The sequence below is a fragment of the Sinohyriopsis cumingii genome, unplaced genomic scaffold (assembly GCF_028554795.1).
Source record: "Sinohyriopsis cumingii isolate HCF-2022 unplaced genomic scaffold, ASM2855479v2 utg002226l, whole genome shotgun sequence".
In the NCBI taxonomy this organism is placed as follows: Eukaryota; Metazoa; Mollusca; class Bivalvia; order Unionida; family Unionidae; genus Sinohyriopsis; species Sinohyriopsis cumingii.
In genome coordinates this window covers 323,948-340,074 of record NW_028316162.1, presented here as the reverse complement: position 1 = coordinate 340,074, position 16,127 = coordinate 323,948, and the positions used below count along the sequence as shown (strand labels likewise).

The 16,127-nt window shown below is 36.5% G+C and overlaps 1 protein-coding gene across 1 annotated transcript in view; it reads right to left on the bottom strand.

The window, feature by feature from the left end:
• The window catches only part of LOC149770911 (E3 ubiquitin-protein ligase rnf213-alpha-like), a 512,819-nt gene that overhangs the window by 182,858 nt on the left and 313,834 nt on the right, over positions 1 to 16,127 (bottom strand). Inside the window, exons 44-45 of the mRNA XM_089948996.1 lie at positions 8,284 to 8,447; positions 669 to 890 (exon numbers count right to left, since the gene is read on the bottom strand). Coding sequence (XP_089805122.1) covers positions 669 to 890; positions 8,284 to 8,447 — 386 coding nt within the window. The remainder of the gene's footprint in view (positions 1 to 668; positions 891 to 8,283; positions 8,448 to 16,127) is intronic.

The following is a 16,127-nucleotide window of genomic DNA, read 5'->3' as shown; positions in this document are numbered from 1 at the left end:
TCGCTTATATCACTGAAAATGAGTAACTCATGAGCGCGTCACTCAATGTAAATGAAACAGCTATTAATGACTAGTTGAAATGTTATCTGGAAGAATGCAACTTGGTCGAAACAATGAATAAATCAAAATCTGCATCTAATATGTTTGGGAATAAGTAAGGATTTAAGGGATGCTATGTACACTTTGCACTCTGAAAGTACTGTACATCATAGTTCAGCATGGTCTCCCTGGCAAACTCAACCGGCCCGCGAATTATGAAGTCTGTATTTACCTTTATTTAACTTCGTGTTGGAGAAATCAGAAAATATGCACATGCAAAATAACAACAAAATCAATCATAGCACTTTATAACAGTTTAATAATTGTCAGGTCACTATTGAAAGTTACTCTTTTTTACATGCCTATGTCTTAGGACAGGGAAAAATTAGTGTTTTGTGTCCCAAGATTTACAGCCATTACAGCAGTCAACAAAAATACCTATAAACTGTCAAGTTTAGACATTGGCCCGCAGATAAGCCGACCCCCCCCACTTCTTCCAGGCCTTTATTTTTTCGTAAATTATTTGGCTTATACAGGAGTATATATGGTAAGTCATCTCAAGAGTATGACTGTACAAGCAATTCTGTGTTTGACACATTTTATTTATCTGTATATATTTTTATACTTACAAACTGATCTGAAGGCAGAAGGAAACGGTCTGGATTTTCAACTTGCATTCTCCTGATGGCTGCAGCACATTCTGGCCACACTTGATTAATGCTCCTGAAATACCGAAGATGTTGAACAATCTTGTTGTGACTCTCATGGATCCAGACAAGTCGGGCTAAGATGTTAGGGGTGTTATCCTCCAGCAACATGGCTGATGTCTGCATGATGGCATTGTGCACCAGCTAAAAAATGAAGTTGGAATACAATGCATCCAAATCCTGCAGTTATTTTTGCATTTAAATGCATATACAATTAACTTCACTTGCATTTTAACTATAATCTGTCATGGTATCCATTTGCCTTTTTTTCATTTGGAGAAGAAAATAATCTTGCCTTATTAAAAATGTGCTTTATTAAATAAAAGCAAATGTACAGAATGCAAAAGACAACACTGCATTTACAATTAAAAAGAGTTCCTTGAAGGACTAGGCAAAAAATTTATAGGAATTCAACATAAAGCCATTTCTTCTTTCAACTAATGAGTGTTGAACCCATCTCTAATATCCTTCACTGACAACAAGATTTTAAATTAGCTGCTGTAGTTGACTATACTGAATGTCAGATTAACACCATTTTCATTGATAACCAAGAAGACCTCATTAGAAGTCTTTTGGAGTAAACCCCATGTCAATAGAACCATCCATTCAGGGGGTGTAATGACTGCAAAATTTTCAAGCCATCATGACAGCAATATTGTACGAATAGCATCATTTTCATTTAGGACAAAATAGGTATCATAATAAGTCTGTTGGTGAAAACCCTGCATTGAAATAGCCATCCATTTAGGAGAAGTAGATATAAACAAATTTTCAAGATGGCCGCCATTGTGACCATATTCAGCACAATTTTAATTCAGGACCAACAAGACATTGTACAAAGCCTTCTGGTGAACATCCCATGTTTGCTATGACTTTCAGTTTTGGACGGAGTAACATTAACAATTTTCAAGATGGCTGCCATTGTGGCTGTAACAGGTATCAAACCGGCACCTTTTCCATTTAGGACCACCAAGACATCAAAGGAAGCTTTGTGGTAAAAGCACAATGCTGATATTACCAGACATCTAGGAAAGAAGCAATAACAATATTTTCAAGATGGCCATTTTCATTTATGACCAACTCAGACATCATAAGAAATCTTTCAGTGAACACCCCATGACCACTCATTCATTAGAAGTGGTGACAAGATTTTCAAGATGATCTTGTGTTGGCCTTACTGGATGTCTGAGCAGCATTATTTTCATTTAGGACCAACTAGACATCATAAAAAGCCTTTTAGTAAAATCCCCATGTTATTATGACAATCCATTTGGGAGGAGTGGCGATAACAAGCTTCTCAAGATGACTACTGTGGCAGTGTTTCTAGACCAAGCAGACTTTATAAGACGTCTTCTGATAAAATACTAGGGCCAATATGATTTGTTTTTGTTCAGATGGGTTAGTAATAACAAGATAATCATGATGGCTGATTTGGTGATAATGGAATAATCCCACTTTGATATGACTTTCCATTCAGGAGGAGTAGCAATAATAAGATTTCAAGAAGGCTGCCATGGTAGCCATACTGGACATCAGATAACACCAATTTAATTTTGGACCAACTAGACATCATAAGAAGTCTTTCAGTAAAAACACCAGGATGATATGATTATCCATTCAGAAGAAGTAGCCATAGCAAGATTTTCAAGATGGCCACCATCATTTAGGTCTAACTAGAACATAAGATGATTGCATTTGTACAGTTTGTTCGTAACCCTCCATGTAGTTCAGGAGTAGTGATAACAAACTTGTAAAAAGGCATATTTTGTGGCAATGATTAAATTAGTTTTACCCCCAAAATAACTACATTTTAATAATAGTAATATCATAAATGCTGCTACTGCATGGCTGAATTAGTATGGTGGAAGGCTAGATGATCCGACAAAATGGCAAATATAAAAACAAACACATGAATACTCACCCGTGAAGTTAAAAGGAGAAGGTAGTGTGAGAGTACAAAAATATGGCTTTCATTGCATCCCCCAAAGATGAATGAGGTTAATAAGTCCATGAGGCAGCAATTATTTCAACCTCATGTACTTTAATTTTCATGAAAAACTGGTCACTAACAGTAGGGGACTGGTAAGATCTCTTAATAGTTAATGCAGTCCTTCCTAGAAATTAATGAACCACAAGACACAAGAAAGATTCCATTTAGGCATTTGAAAGCAAGGCACTGGTCTTTCAGTTCAAAACAGTAATCAAGTCTGCCAAGTGAGAATCGGTCCAGGCCTTTAGAAAATGTGAGTGTTGGAAATAGCTTCTTGATAGCCCATAATAGTGAAAAAACAAGCATTGTTTTTCTTTAAAAAGGAAGAGAAGAAAATCAGTCACTGCTTTTATAGAGGGACAGCTGAGATTGACACATTTTCTACTACACCAATCACACAAATTGCTCCATTTGGCATCATAGACCTTATACACTGTTCTTCTGGACTGAATGATGCACTTGGCAAATTTGATAGAAACCTTTCTTTGCAGGGAGATTGAGATGAGCCAAGCATGAAGGCGGAGAATCTGTGAGCTGTTGTGTAGGAGAGACCCCTGTGCTGTGGCAGGAGGTCCCTTTTCTGAGGTGATGTCTTGAGGTGGTCCACCTGCAGATTGAAAAGATCATTGAACCATGTAAGAGGTGGCAATCAAAATCAGCTGAGCGGTGAAGTACCTGACTTTGTGTAAGAAGTGTGAGATCATCCTGAAAGGTGGAAAGGCATAGGCAAACAGACAATCCACTTCAGGCTGAATGTGCCCAGTGCTCAAGCCCTTTGGTCAGGGATTGGGGAAATGTTAATGGGGGGGGGGGGGGGCTTGTTGAGCTTGGTGACAAACACCAAAGGAGATCCCAAAAGTTGGAACAAGGTGTCTGCTATGGATTGGTGGAATGACTATTTCTTGAGGACTATCTTCCCTTTCCTGAATCAAAGACTGTCTGTCTGTTCTTCCTGCTACATTCTGGCAAACTCAAAGGGTAATTACTTCTGACATAGCCCAGCGAAGGAGGTTCAAAAACAGAGAAGGTGCATGTGTGCCTCCTTGTCTCCAAAGTTATGCTATGAGTGATGTGTTGTTAGAGGAAACCACCAAGCAGTGACCTCTTATTTGGTGGACACACCCTTTAAGTCCTAAGAACACTACCCTAATTTCCAAATTGTTGATGTGGAGGGTTGATTCTTCCTGGGACAATGAATCCTGAAGAATCACTCATTCCAGCTCAAGATGGACACCCCACCCTGAATCTGATGCATCTTCAAATATGTAGGAGTGAGGTTTGGAGGGGATTGTGTGTATAGGGCTCTGGTGAGAAACAGGTTGTGATTTGTGACCAGATCAAATGATGGTATAAATCCCAACTCAGAGAAATGGGAGCATTCAAGATGTCCCTGTGCAGATTCAAATCCAATAAAACAAAAAACTGGAGAGGATGAAAGTGTAGTCTGCCTAGAGAAACCAGGTCTGTTGCAAAGTTGAAGGTTCCCAGCAGGGAGAGAAAAAAAAGATAAAAGTTGTTACTCTCAGCACCTCCAACAGGAATAGTATCTTGTCTACTCTGTCCTGAAGGACATAGACTAATCCTTAAATTTTGAGGAAATTCAGTCCCATGTAGACAAAGTCTTGAGCTCGTGAGCTCTCAATTTTTCAAGCTTGGCAGAAGACCAAGCCTTGTCACTATGGACCAACAGCAAGACAGATCTAGTATGAAGGACTCTAGACAACCATTGTGGATCAACTAATCATCAAAATATTTGATGATTAGGATACCTAGTAACCTTAAATGGGCTGCAACTACTCCCATTACCCTGGTAAATGCTCTGGATAAGGAAGCTAAGCAGAAAAGCAGAGCTCAAAATTGGAAGACCTCACCATCCAAGCAAAACTGGAGGTAGTTCCTGTGTTGAGGAAAGATAGGGATGCGAAGGCATGCATCCTGAATATCGATGGAGAAGGCCCAATCACCCGGTCTTAATGCATTCCTGACTGATGTTGTGGTCTCCAGCTTGAAGGGTTCGTCCAGTAGAAATTTTTTAGTGAGGAAAGGTCTATCATTAGATGGCACTTTCCCCTTTTCTCGGGAACTACAGTAAAACCTGTTAGGAGAGATTGCCCCTTCTGCCAACAAAAACCAGTCTCTCAAGACAGGTGGTCTCTCATAACAGGTTTGTACAAAAGGTCCAGTTTCAGAACAATTTAAAGAAAAATAACCACAATCACTGTACATATATTTTATTCTGTATTAACAGTTCTTGCTAAAATATTGTATGCATGCATCTGAAAACAAAATTATATAGAGATACAGATATACGTCTATCACATTTACATTTGAAGATCACATGTACATGTATTAGCATATGAAATCGTTTCGATATACTCCTTTTTCTTTATAACACCCTAAATTTGTTTTACCAACATTTAAACCACTATTTTGTCAGTGGTCGGCTCTTTTTCACTTCTTTCTGTTACAATAATTATTTTCTTCAGCGTTAAAATTTGTCTCATTTTTAGTTTGAGGTTCTTCCATTCTTATTAAGGTACTAGGTGTTAAAATTACGAGTGCTCAGTTGTAATATCAATTGTAAAGACAGTTTGGACTGCCTTTGGGAAAATATGACAAATCTATACATGTGCATTTCATATCTAACAATTCAAGAAATAAAAAGAACCAGTTATCGCATCCAAAAAACAAAATCATTTACTCAGAGACAAAAGTCAAAGGTTTAATTCAAAGAAGACATATGGGGATTAACTCTATAAACAAAGTGTGCAACCTGGTCGCACCAACTTGAATAGATGACAGCTTGGTGACTGAGATGTAATCACTGTAACATATGGGGAAAGAAAACAACCAACAAACATCACAAATATTTAACATTATCAATCTAATCCCTCAAACAATTCTCACTTGCTGGTTCATTATACCAAGACCTTATTTACCCCCAGGCAATACAGATTAACTCTAAAGACAATTTATGTGATCACTACCTTAATTTTGGCACTACATTGGCAAATCTGTGACATGTACATTAGCCTGGTTTATGGACTGTACCATCTGTCACTATATACAAACCAGTAGCCAGAATCCTTTTCTTTTGTTGTTCTTTTCATGTGTGTTTTTGATCAGAACAATCTTTACTATTCAAGCGATCGTTGTTACAGAAGATTACATAAAGGTCAGTGGCGTCTGTCTCTGTTCTCGCAATACGGTCATTCATAGAGCTGGATACTGGATCCTACTTGTACATACTGGTGGTAGCTACGATGCTCCCACTACAATAAGGCTAAGTGCTGGAAGACTCTACAGGTACTTTAGTCTGGTTTACAATAGAAAATATGAAACACTTATAAGCATACCCAAAAAATTTCAGATACCAGTAGCCAGCCTCTTTTTGATTTTTGATTTTTATTGAACGTATAAGCGGTCATTAGAGTAAATAAAGGTCGGTGGAGTTTATTGCCATTTTTGCAATGTGGTTGTTCTTAGCAGTGTCGAAATGTATATTTTTCCAAGACATAGTGGTCGCTGGTCATGTTCAGCAGGTGGTCGCTCATGACAGAGCATTGATATAATGAAATTCATCCATGCATTACAATTGCGTTCGGGAATGACAGGTGGTTGCTCATAGCAGAGGTCACCCATAACAGTTTTTATTGTAGTAAAATCAATGAGTACAAGACCTGGGATTGATCTACACCCTTCCAAAGAAGGGAGTGAATCTTTAAGTGCACCAGATTGGGGGAACTTACCAGATGGAGATCCCAGAACTGAAGCCAGTAGCCATCTTTAATGATAGAAAAGACCCAGCAATTGACTGTTATGCTGGACCAAGCCTCTCAAAAGAGGTTTAGTCTGGTGCCAACAGATACCAAAGGAAGAGGTATGCTCTTCATGAAAGGGAGCTAGTCCCTAGGGATGTCCACCATTGTCCTTAGGAAAGGGGAAGGGGCCTGAGAACTTCCTCCCTGGGCATTTTTGGAATGTTCATTTAGGTCCTGCTTGCCAAGAGGGTGCTCTGAAATGAGTTTGTTGCTTTGACTGGGACTGCACAACTTTAAAAAATTTAGCTGATGGAACCTAAGACGGTCAGGATGAATTCACTTCTGGATGATTTGGAAGAACCAGGAGCAGATACTAGAAATCTTGAGTAGCTACAGAGGGAATGAGCCCTCCAAGGAGTTTCTGTCTCCAGAAGAGCAGCCCTCAGAAGATTTTTACAATGTTCTAGTAAGACCTTGGAAGTGTCCAGAGCAACATTCCCTCTGGAGGTAGAGAAGCTCTGCTGACAAAGCCGCATACCCAGAAGTTTATTCCACTACTTTTAAGAAATGATGGACAGCTATTAGCAACTGGGATTCCTCTTTCAGCAGGCTGAACAATGCTGGTAAAAAGAGGTCAGCATGCAGGGGTACGTTTACTAGAGACCTAGCCTTTTGTTCTAAGGATTCAGTGTTTTTACTGGAAGCAAGCCAAGGTCCCCACAGAACACTAAATTGAGCCATTTCAGCATCCAAAAGTGAGTGGTTTATTGGGCCAGAAAGGGGTATGAATATTACAGCTAGAAGCAGCTACCAAGAGATGCATTGTACCATGGGAACATACCACCCCTTATGTTGGTCTAGCAGTGTCTTGGTCTTTACTAAACCTTTGACAGAGCTCCTTGATTGTGACTGAAAACAGAAGTAACAAGAGATCTGGTTGAGAGTTTGGGAGGGAGGGGGTACCACATCAGCCTGTTCTGTGTCGAACTTGTAAGCATTGATGACAGAGAGGAAACTTTAATTAGTAACTTCTCCTGCAGAGAAAACAAACTGATCTTAGTAGTGGACTCAGAAGGTGGGTTAGGGTGACTCTTCACCTGCCCAGAGTACTTGGAGAAGGTCTATCGCCATCCCTCTTATTTGACTTAACCATATTGTTCTATTAGTAAAATACTGATGTCATGATTTCATTGCAAGTAATAGTGAAATTTCTGCTCATCCTTCAGCAAACCTGAGTGCCAATTGGGAGTTGGGAGTTTAAGTTTAATATGAACTTTGGAATTCAATTCTCCATAATAAACCATATCTGTGAGAGAAAAAAATTGGGATGAGTGAGTTGAAAAGAAAGTTTGAACCTAAAAATACAAAGAAAGCACACCAAAAAATGGGATGCTGCCAGGAGTTTTGAACTCATGACCTCTTGCTTTTGGCAAAAAGGACACACAGAAAGATGTAAAGAAAGAAAGACAAATCTGGGTGTTTATATATATGATAGGCAATTTGAAGCAACTACATGGAAATCTAAGTCAAAGGAAGGAACTTGCTACAACCAAAACATGCCAAATATTAGTTTCTCTCATAAAAAGATTTTATTTGCAAAATTTAAAGACGTAAGGAGCCCTAGTAATAGTTTATGTATATAAATGGAAACCTTCTATGCATTAGTGACATAATCTATGCCAAGTTAAACTTTCTTCAACAGCAGTTCATTCAAAAACTGACAACTGTATTCAGAATTATCTTTTCAATAATCAAACCCTCTGTTTCTACCACTGTTAACACTCACCTCATGTTCAATAGATGACTGGGCATGATAGACCATGTAGGTGAAATCTTCAGCATATATACTGCAGACATTTTCCAAAGAAACACTACCCTCCAGAGTCTCAAGCTGTTGTCCTAGTTTGGTCTCCTTTAAAAGACCTGTAACTCGCTCCATTTTCATATGCACTAGAAAAGTAAAAATAATTTTTTTGCAATAAAGGTCCAAATGAATCTTAGAGTAATCACAAAATTAAAATTTCAATAGAGGAAAAGACCATGAGTGAGTCGGAATAACAAAGCTGTAAGATTCTACATACAGATAACAAGAGAGATCATAACACAGTTTCATTTTTCCATGATAAACTTCATAATTCAGATATTACAGCAAAACTATATAACTGCAAGCCTACCAGTGTGCTGTATAGGTGCACAGGAAAGGTGATTTGACTTACTGCAAACACTTACCTTGACAACTTACAAGGTATTTGAGAAGTGATGTATAAACATTCTGCTCCATTCTATTTCTTGAGAATGCTCCATGAAAATGTCATCAAAATTTCAGATATAACTGCATTCTCATTGTACAAGAATCAAAATATTTCAAATTTAAAAACAAAATACTTATGCACCTACTTTAGCACCAATATTTCAATAAATTCAAAGTAAAAAAAAAAATCACACCTTTAGTCAATTAATTGAGTTTATGTAAAAAACTTCAGGCTCACAGGATGGAAATAGATACATTTGACAAGAATATGTTTGTTAAAGGACAGTGTCAAATTATCCACCTTAGTTGAGATTCAACGTTCAAGAGGAATGGATGAATCAGATTTAAATGTTCTATATGTGACTGAATTCCACCTCATCTCTGTGGTTTAATCTGTAAGGAAGCCACTATCCAATTATGGTCCTGATATTCAAAAGCTTGTTTGTGGAGTTTTCATTCCACAAATTTTGTTAAGTATACAAAATATGCCAATTTATATATTTAAACTCACTATTAGGAATCTTACTTTCACATATGGATTGATGCAGACCATCTTTGGCTGCTTTATCTCCCCTCTGAATATAATAATAAAAATAATAATAATAATAATAATAACAATAATAATAGTTATTCTTTATTCATGAAAGCTCTCTCGTAGATGTTTCAAGTCTGGTGAGATGGTGAATTGTGATTCTCTGGCACATCAATCCACAATAAAAAGCTAATTGTAATTTGTTGGATTGAAGATGGTGGCAGATTCTCTCATTCATCATTCATTCTGTGGTGTGTTCTTAAACAAAGTCTTCTGTTTATTTCCTATCTCAATGATACCTTTTGCAGCCCTAATGTGTATGGTGGCTGTTCAAATCATCAAGCAGAACAAAAGAACTGGCAACTGTTCAATAAGATGGTCAAGGAAATAGATTAATTAGAGTGCTTGGACAAAGATATACTAAGCAAATTATGAGAGTTTTGTGCAGGGGCACTCAAATGGCTATAACCTGCAATGTAGTATGGTGATTAACCTGACTTTGAGGAATTTTATTATTTAACATGATGGACAGTCCTCCAGCAGCATTATCAGTATTTCTTTAAAAGGTGTTGCTTAGGAAATTGCTTAGATTTATTCTATTGTTCTCTTTAAAAAAAGGTCTCCTGAAGGAAGATAGCTACTGGGTCACGTTCTTTCAATGACCAAATGTCAATATTTGCCTTTTAGTAATTTTGTTACTTTTCACACTGACAATGACTACTTGTACTGCCTTCATTATTCTTGGTTGTGTGGCTCCTAGCTCTCATGAGTTGGTAAGGCATGAAGACTGTAAGCTTGGCCTCAAACTGAAACCAAGTAATGTCTGTCTGGGTACTGACAAAATTTGAGGAAGGTTTCTTCTACACTTTTGTCATGTTCATGGAAGTTTTGCTGGCTGGCGTCGTTAGGTGGAGTTATGGATTCCACAAATGTTCTGCTCTCAGATAAGCTCACGCCTTTCTCATGTTGTACTGCTTTCTTGTACTTCTACAGGAGTAAGAGAAGTGGTTGCCTAACAATTAGCATGAGATTTTCTGGATATATGGCATTCCATCATGGTCATCCTATGTACATCTGAGGCAGACTGGTTTTCTCTTGTGGCCATCTTTGTGATGACCATATTTCTGGCAGTTAATAACCAAAAGTGAATAGTGATGCAAGAGTCTACTAAGCTGTTTAAGCATCGAGCTTTGAGTAATACAGGCAAAGTGGTGTTGTCAAATGTTGACTTGGAATTGTTGGGAATCAACTTGCCATTTTGAGGAATGTTCACTGACTACTTGAGAGATGTTCTGAGGTCTTTGATTTTCCAGTATCTCAGACTTACTGCATCCAATTAAATTCCCTGACTACACTACACCTCAACATAAACTCAAAGATTTATGTTGATGGGTATCTCCACAAAGCATTTTAAACAAAGAAGAAAAACAGAGTGAGCTTTACAACCGCAGCTAACAAGTAATTGGCTTGAGCTGAGCTTTGTGATGCTTTGACTCTTTAGCCAGACCATGAAGAGCTTTTGCAAAGACAGATGGCAACAGATTTCTTACTTCCTGGTTCTTATCAGTTGATTAAATGACATGAACGCATAACCAATTGCCTTGAACTGGAATAGCTTGACTGACTGTTTGTCTTGTGTTTTCCCACAAAATGGAAGAACATTATATCATCACCAATGCTCCCACCTGTCTAGGAGCCCAGTAAGGGGACAGAGATTATATTGACTTATTGTGTGTATCATATCAGTACAACACAGGTTGATACACCTTAGTAAAGTATAATCCTTACTTGACTGACTATACATACCCCTGAGGGGTCTTATCCTTTGCATGGTTGAAGGACAAAAGTACAGATTTTCTTAATCCCAATTGTGGCTTTTAGAAGTCTGGGTGTCAGTGAACTGAAACTTATTAAAATAGCCCCTAAAGCTCGGCATGATTAGCTTATCAGATTGGGCCCTTCTGATCACCCATCTAGCTTAAACTGAAGCTGGAGTGTGTTGCACTGAGTGGAAACAACTCACCTCTCCTCTGCTTAACTAACAGGACCTTTGCCTCATCCAGAATGGGACTCAATTCCCAGTCAACAGGCTGCCTCCAATAGTTGCCTCTTATAACAGGCATGAGGTTGCATTAGGACTATACTACATCCGCAAGCTCATATGCAGGAATTACAACTGCTGATGAGTCTTGGGTAAAAAAAAAAATCTTTGTCTTTCACCATGAATATAAAAAGTTGGTGATATATGAAATGTCATCAAACTGAACAGCACAAATAGTTTATCACCTGTATCTCAAACAACCTTTATGATATAAAGCAGAATCAAATGAAGCCTTAAATTACTGACCTGTGACCTTGACCATACATGCATCTCTCAACTTATCTTCTTGTGCCACTATATATGTATACCAAGTTTCATCAAACTCGAAACTTGAAAACGTCTCTAAAGTTACAGATTGGAAGGGAAGTGTGAGGGAAAACATAAAATATTCAGCTATGGTCTTGACCTTGAAGATAGGACCCCACTGTGTCACATGATAATGTATTTCTTTAATATCAAACAGCTTTCATATTATAGAGCAGAAAGGAAAAGTGTGATGAAAAAATTCAAGTAGTGAACTGTTAAGTTGACCATGACAATATAATTTGTAATGTTGTATATTATGTTTCATCAGTGGTCAAGTGGTCTAAACCACTCATGTTTACCAATCACTGCCATCTCATTTCTGTCTATATGGGTTAGAGTCTTGGGCTTGGCCAATGTGGTCATGTGAGAAAGCTGCTAGTAGCTTCTCATGGGTCAGTGGTTCTTACCAGGGTTTTCCTGGTTTCTTCCTTCACCAATTATATTGACCACTATTTATAGCCTATCTTGCACTGAGACATGGCGTTAAACCCAAAACAACAACAACAACGATGTTTCATCTAATTCTAAAATGTCTTTAAAGTTATAAGGCACAAGGGAAAGCATTATGCAAACATTAAAATATTGGGCTGTGACCATATGCTAGAAAACATGGGCCTACCAAGTTGTATGAAACACTATTTCTAATTATGATTTGCAAGTATAACAAGTTCATTCTTTATTCCCAAAGAGCTGTCAAATTATAGTATGAAAAGTAAAGTGAGATCAAAAATGTAAAATACTGAGTCATTACCTTGACTTTGGAGACTAAACCTCCTATGTGTTCCATAGACACACCTTCTAATAATAATGTGAAAGTGTAGTACGTTTCTACACTTAATCTCAAAAGATGGTATTCAAGTTATAGAGAGGAAATGGATGAACTGACACAAGGAAAATATTTCATCTGTCATTTTTCATGATGAGAAGGCAGATGCAAAAATATGATCTGAAAATCTAATGAGGTCATCTTCACACAACAATATTGAACTCTACAAAACTTAATTTGAATATTGTGAGCAGCTTTAGAGATATAATGCCTATTAGCTAAGAACAGATACCTGAACCAACTGATTCAAGGAAAGGGTGCATGGGCGGTAGTTTGTAGAACAATAAATTGGTTGTCATGATAATAAGACATAATTCTTACTGCTTTGCACCCGTATTCATAATCATGAAAATGTTATAAATTCTGCTCAAAACAGGGGTTTTAAAAGCAAAAAATGAGGATTTACATTTTGTTAAAGCCTTTTTTGTACCATAAAATGCCCTTAGACCTTCAAATATTTTCTATTCACTTTGGCTCAGAATAATGTAAAAGCATGAATGCAAAAATCAGGAGTTCTGGATTAATTTGGACTGGTTCTCCTGTTTTAAATTAATAAAACACCTGTGTAGGTAGGTATGTTTCACTGTACAATCTACACTGAACTTGTTTTGTAAGCGATAAAGAGTGCGACCCCTCTATAACGTGAATTCAGATATAACACGGTTGTGGTGTGGCTCCCGAAATTTCGTATATTCATTTGCACATGAAAAAATATTTTTTTGGTCCAAGAACATGAAATAGTGTATAAAAAAGTTATTATCATTTTGGGGATTTTTTTTTTTTATTTGAAAAATAGGAAAAAATATTTTTTTAAGTATGAGAAATAGTGTGTAAAACATTTATTATCATTCTGAGGAAGAGTTAGCATATGAATTTTAATATAATACGATCATGGCGTAGCTTCTAAAATTTAACAATTTTGCCAGGTTCTTGAAGTGTTATGTTAAAATAAACATTATAGGAAATGTAATTCTGTATACAATCATTGCTCAAACAACAGCCAACATGTGTTTCTTCTTTAACTGCATATACAACCAAGCAGCAGACAATTCGGTGGTTGATGAAAGATTCTCACAATTTAATAAGCATAAAAAAACAAAAGCCGCCAACATGTTTGCTGGGCTTGGCGATGTTATTAGACACAATCAGTTGACCAATAAATAATGTCAGCTTAATTGGCTGGAAATTGAAAGGGTATGAAATTGTACATGCATTCAGCTTAAATTTGTATATAAAATTGACTCGTGACCATTGCAGGCCTACTGCACTTAGTTCTCGGGTTTTACATGGGTATGGTGTTTGTTTATGAACTCATTATTAATTTCCTATTTTTCATAAAAATATTTTACCATTATGGAAAAGCAAGTTCACAAACACAAGTCGTTCTCTGCACTTTGCTCAATGATTAGTATAGTAGTGTTCACATGTTTCTTTCGATATTCACAAAATCTGAAATAAAAGTTACATGCATGCTGAAAGCATGTGTTGATTGTTAATTATTCTTGCTGTAGTTGTTCAAACAAATAGGCGTACAAGTATTAATTATTGGAAATTTGCAATGGATAAATGTACATGGAAATGCGTTTGAGAAAATTTTAGCAGTATGAAATTTGTACAGACACCGTTCACAGACCCTGGAACGTAATGAACCGTACACGTGCTTCGTCTTTCTTAACCTAATTTTGCTGTTAATTTTTCCCATTGAATTCAGACACATAATGATGTGTGACAAAATTACTGAATAGTTTAAATATGTACGCAATTTTTGCAATGGAATTACAAGTATTATGGATTAATTGCAAGCCCCGACAGTATGATATCAGACGGCAAGTAAACGGTGTTAATACTCTGTTCATGCTGTATATTATATCTGGGACAAAATTATTAAATACTGTAAATCTGTGTGAAATTTTTCAAAGGAATTACATGCATTATGGATGAACTGCATGCCACAATGGTACGATAGTAAACGGTGTTGATACTCTATTCTTCATATACATTAAACATGAATACACATATGTGCCAATGAGTTGTTCTCTGAAAAAAGTAAAATACTGTAAAACCCCCGCATTAACGCAACCCTGATATTAGTGCGATCCAATTTTTTGGACCCCAATTATCACGTTATAGTGGAGTTCCACTGTACAATGAAGCTAATTTCAGTAGTAGTAATTTTGCTTCAGCAGCATTCAAGAAGCAATGTAATTTCCACTGCTTCCATTGTGATAGCAGCTAATGGCAATATTGAACGTCCTTTACTTTGTGATATTTTTCCACAAGGTGTCCATTTTCAATTTATGAATTCAAGGCACATATACTTTATTATTACACAAATTTCATTAAAATTAGATCCATATCTTATGAAAAACAAAGACAAAATGGAAAATTTTAGAATACTGAGAGTACTGGAAGAGAAAACACAAAAATATTAAATTACTGCAGAAAAAAATGCTTCATCAGAATAAAATTGATCATATCCCCAGTGAGAACATATTCATGACTTCATGAACTGTTCTTCAAATGTTCATGAACAGTTCATCATTTGAGTTGAGGAACAAATGTTCATCAAGGTTAGACAACCAAGTTCATGAACACTTCATGAATTTTCATGCATCATATATGAAGTTCATGAACACACTGATGAACTTTTATGAATTATCATAATATCTTAAAAGTTTCTGAACTTAGTTCATGAACAATTCAAAGACTTTGATGAACCACTAAGATATTTATTGAAAAGGGCAATAAAACTAGTGACAAAATTCTCCAATAATATAAATGCTCAGTAAGTTGTGTATTAAGTGTAAGGGATTAAATAATTTTGAGTTGGATCACAATTCTTCCAGTAAATAAAGTGGGGTACAATAATAATGTGTTAAAAGCTGAAGACAATGTTGATCGAAGATTATTTGTACAGATAAAACTAACTTTATCTTTCAGATCAGACAGCAGAAAAGTCAAATAAATAGAGGATGAAGTTTGTAGGTTAAGGAAGAAAAATTAAAACTGGAGGATCCTATGGACAAGCTGGAAGATACATTAAGACATATGCAACATGCAGAGTTGGACGCATTAGCGACATTAGGGACTATACCACATAAGTCTGATGTTTTATCAATAGAAAATGGCAAAAATTTGTGAAAGCACAAAATAACCGTATCTGTACGAAAAATATATATACAGATAAGGTTATTTATTGCAATTTATTTTGTCAAAAATTTTTGTCATATTTTATTGATTAAAACATCTGACTCCTGTGACTATACCTATGGCTAGTCAGCTTCAGTTAAAATAAAACTAGTGACAAAATTCTCCAAATAATATAAAATGCTCAGTAAGTTATGTATTAATTATAAGGGATTAAATAATTTTGAGATGGATCATAATTTTTCCAGTAAATAAAGTGGGGTACATTAAAAATGTGCTAAAAGCTGAAGACAATGTTGATCATTATAAGGTTATCTGTAATTAACTAACTTTATCTTTATCTAACTTTATCTTTCTTTCAGACAGCAGAAAAGGATCCTATGGCATGGAAGAGACATGAATTAGTGACTGCTGTAGCAATGTTAAAGATCCAAACAGTAATCAGATGGAACACCTCAAGCTGCAGA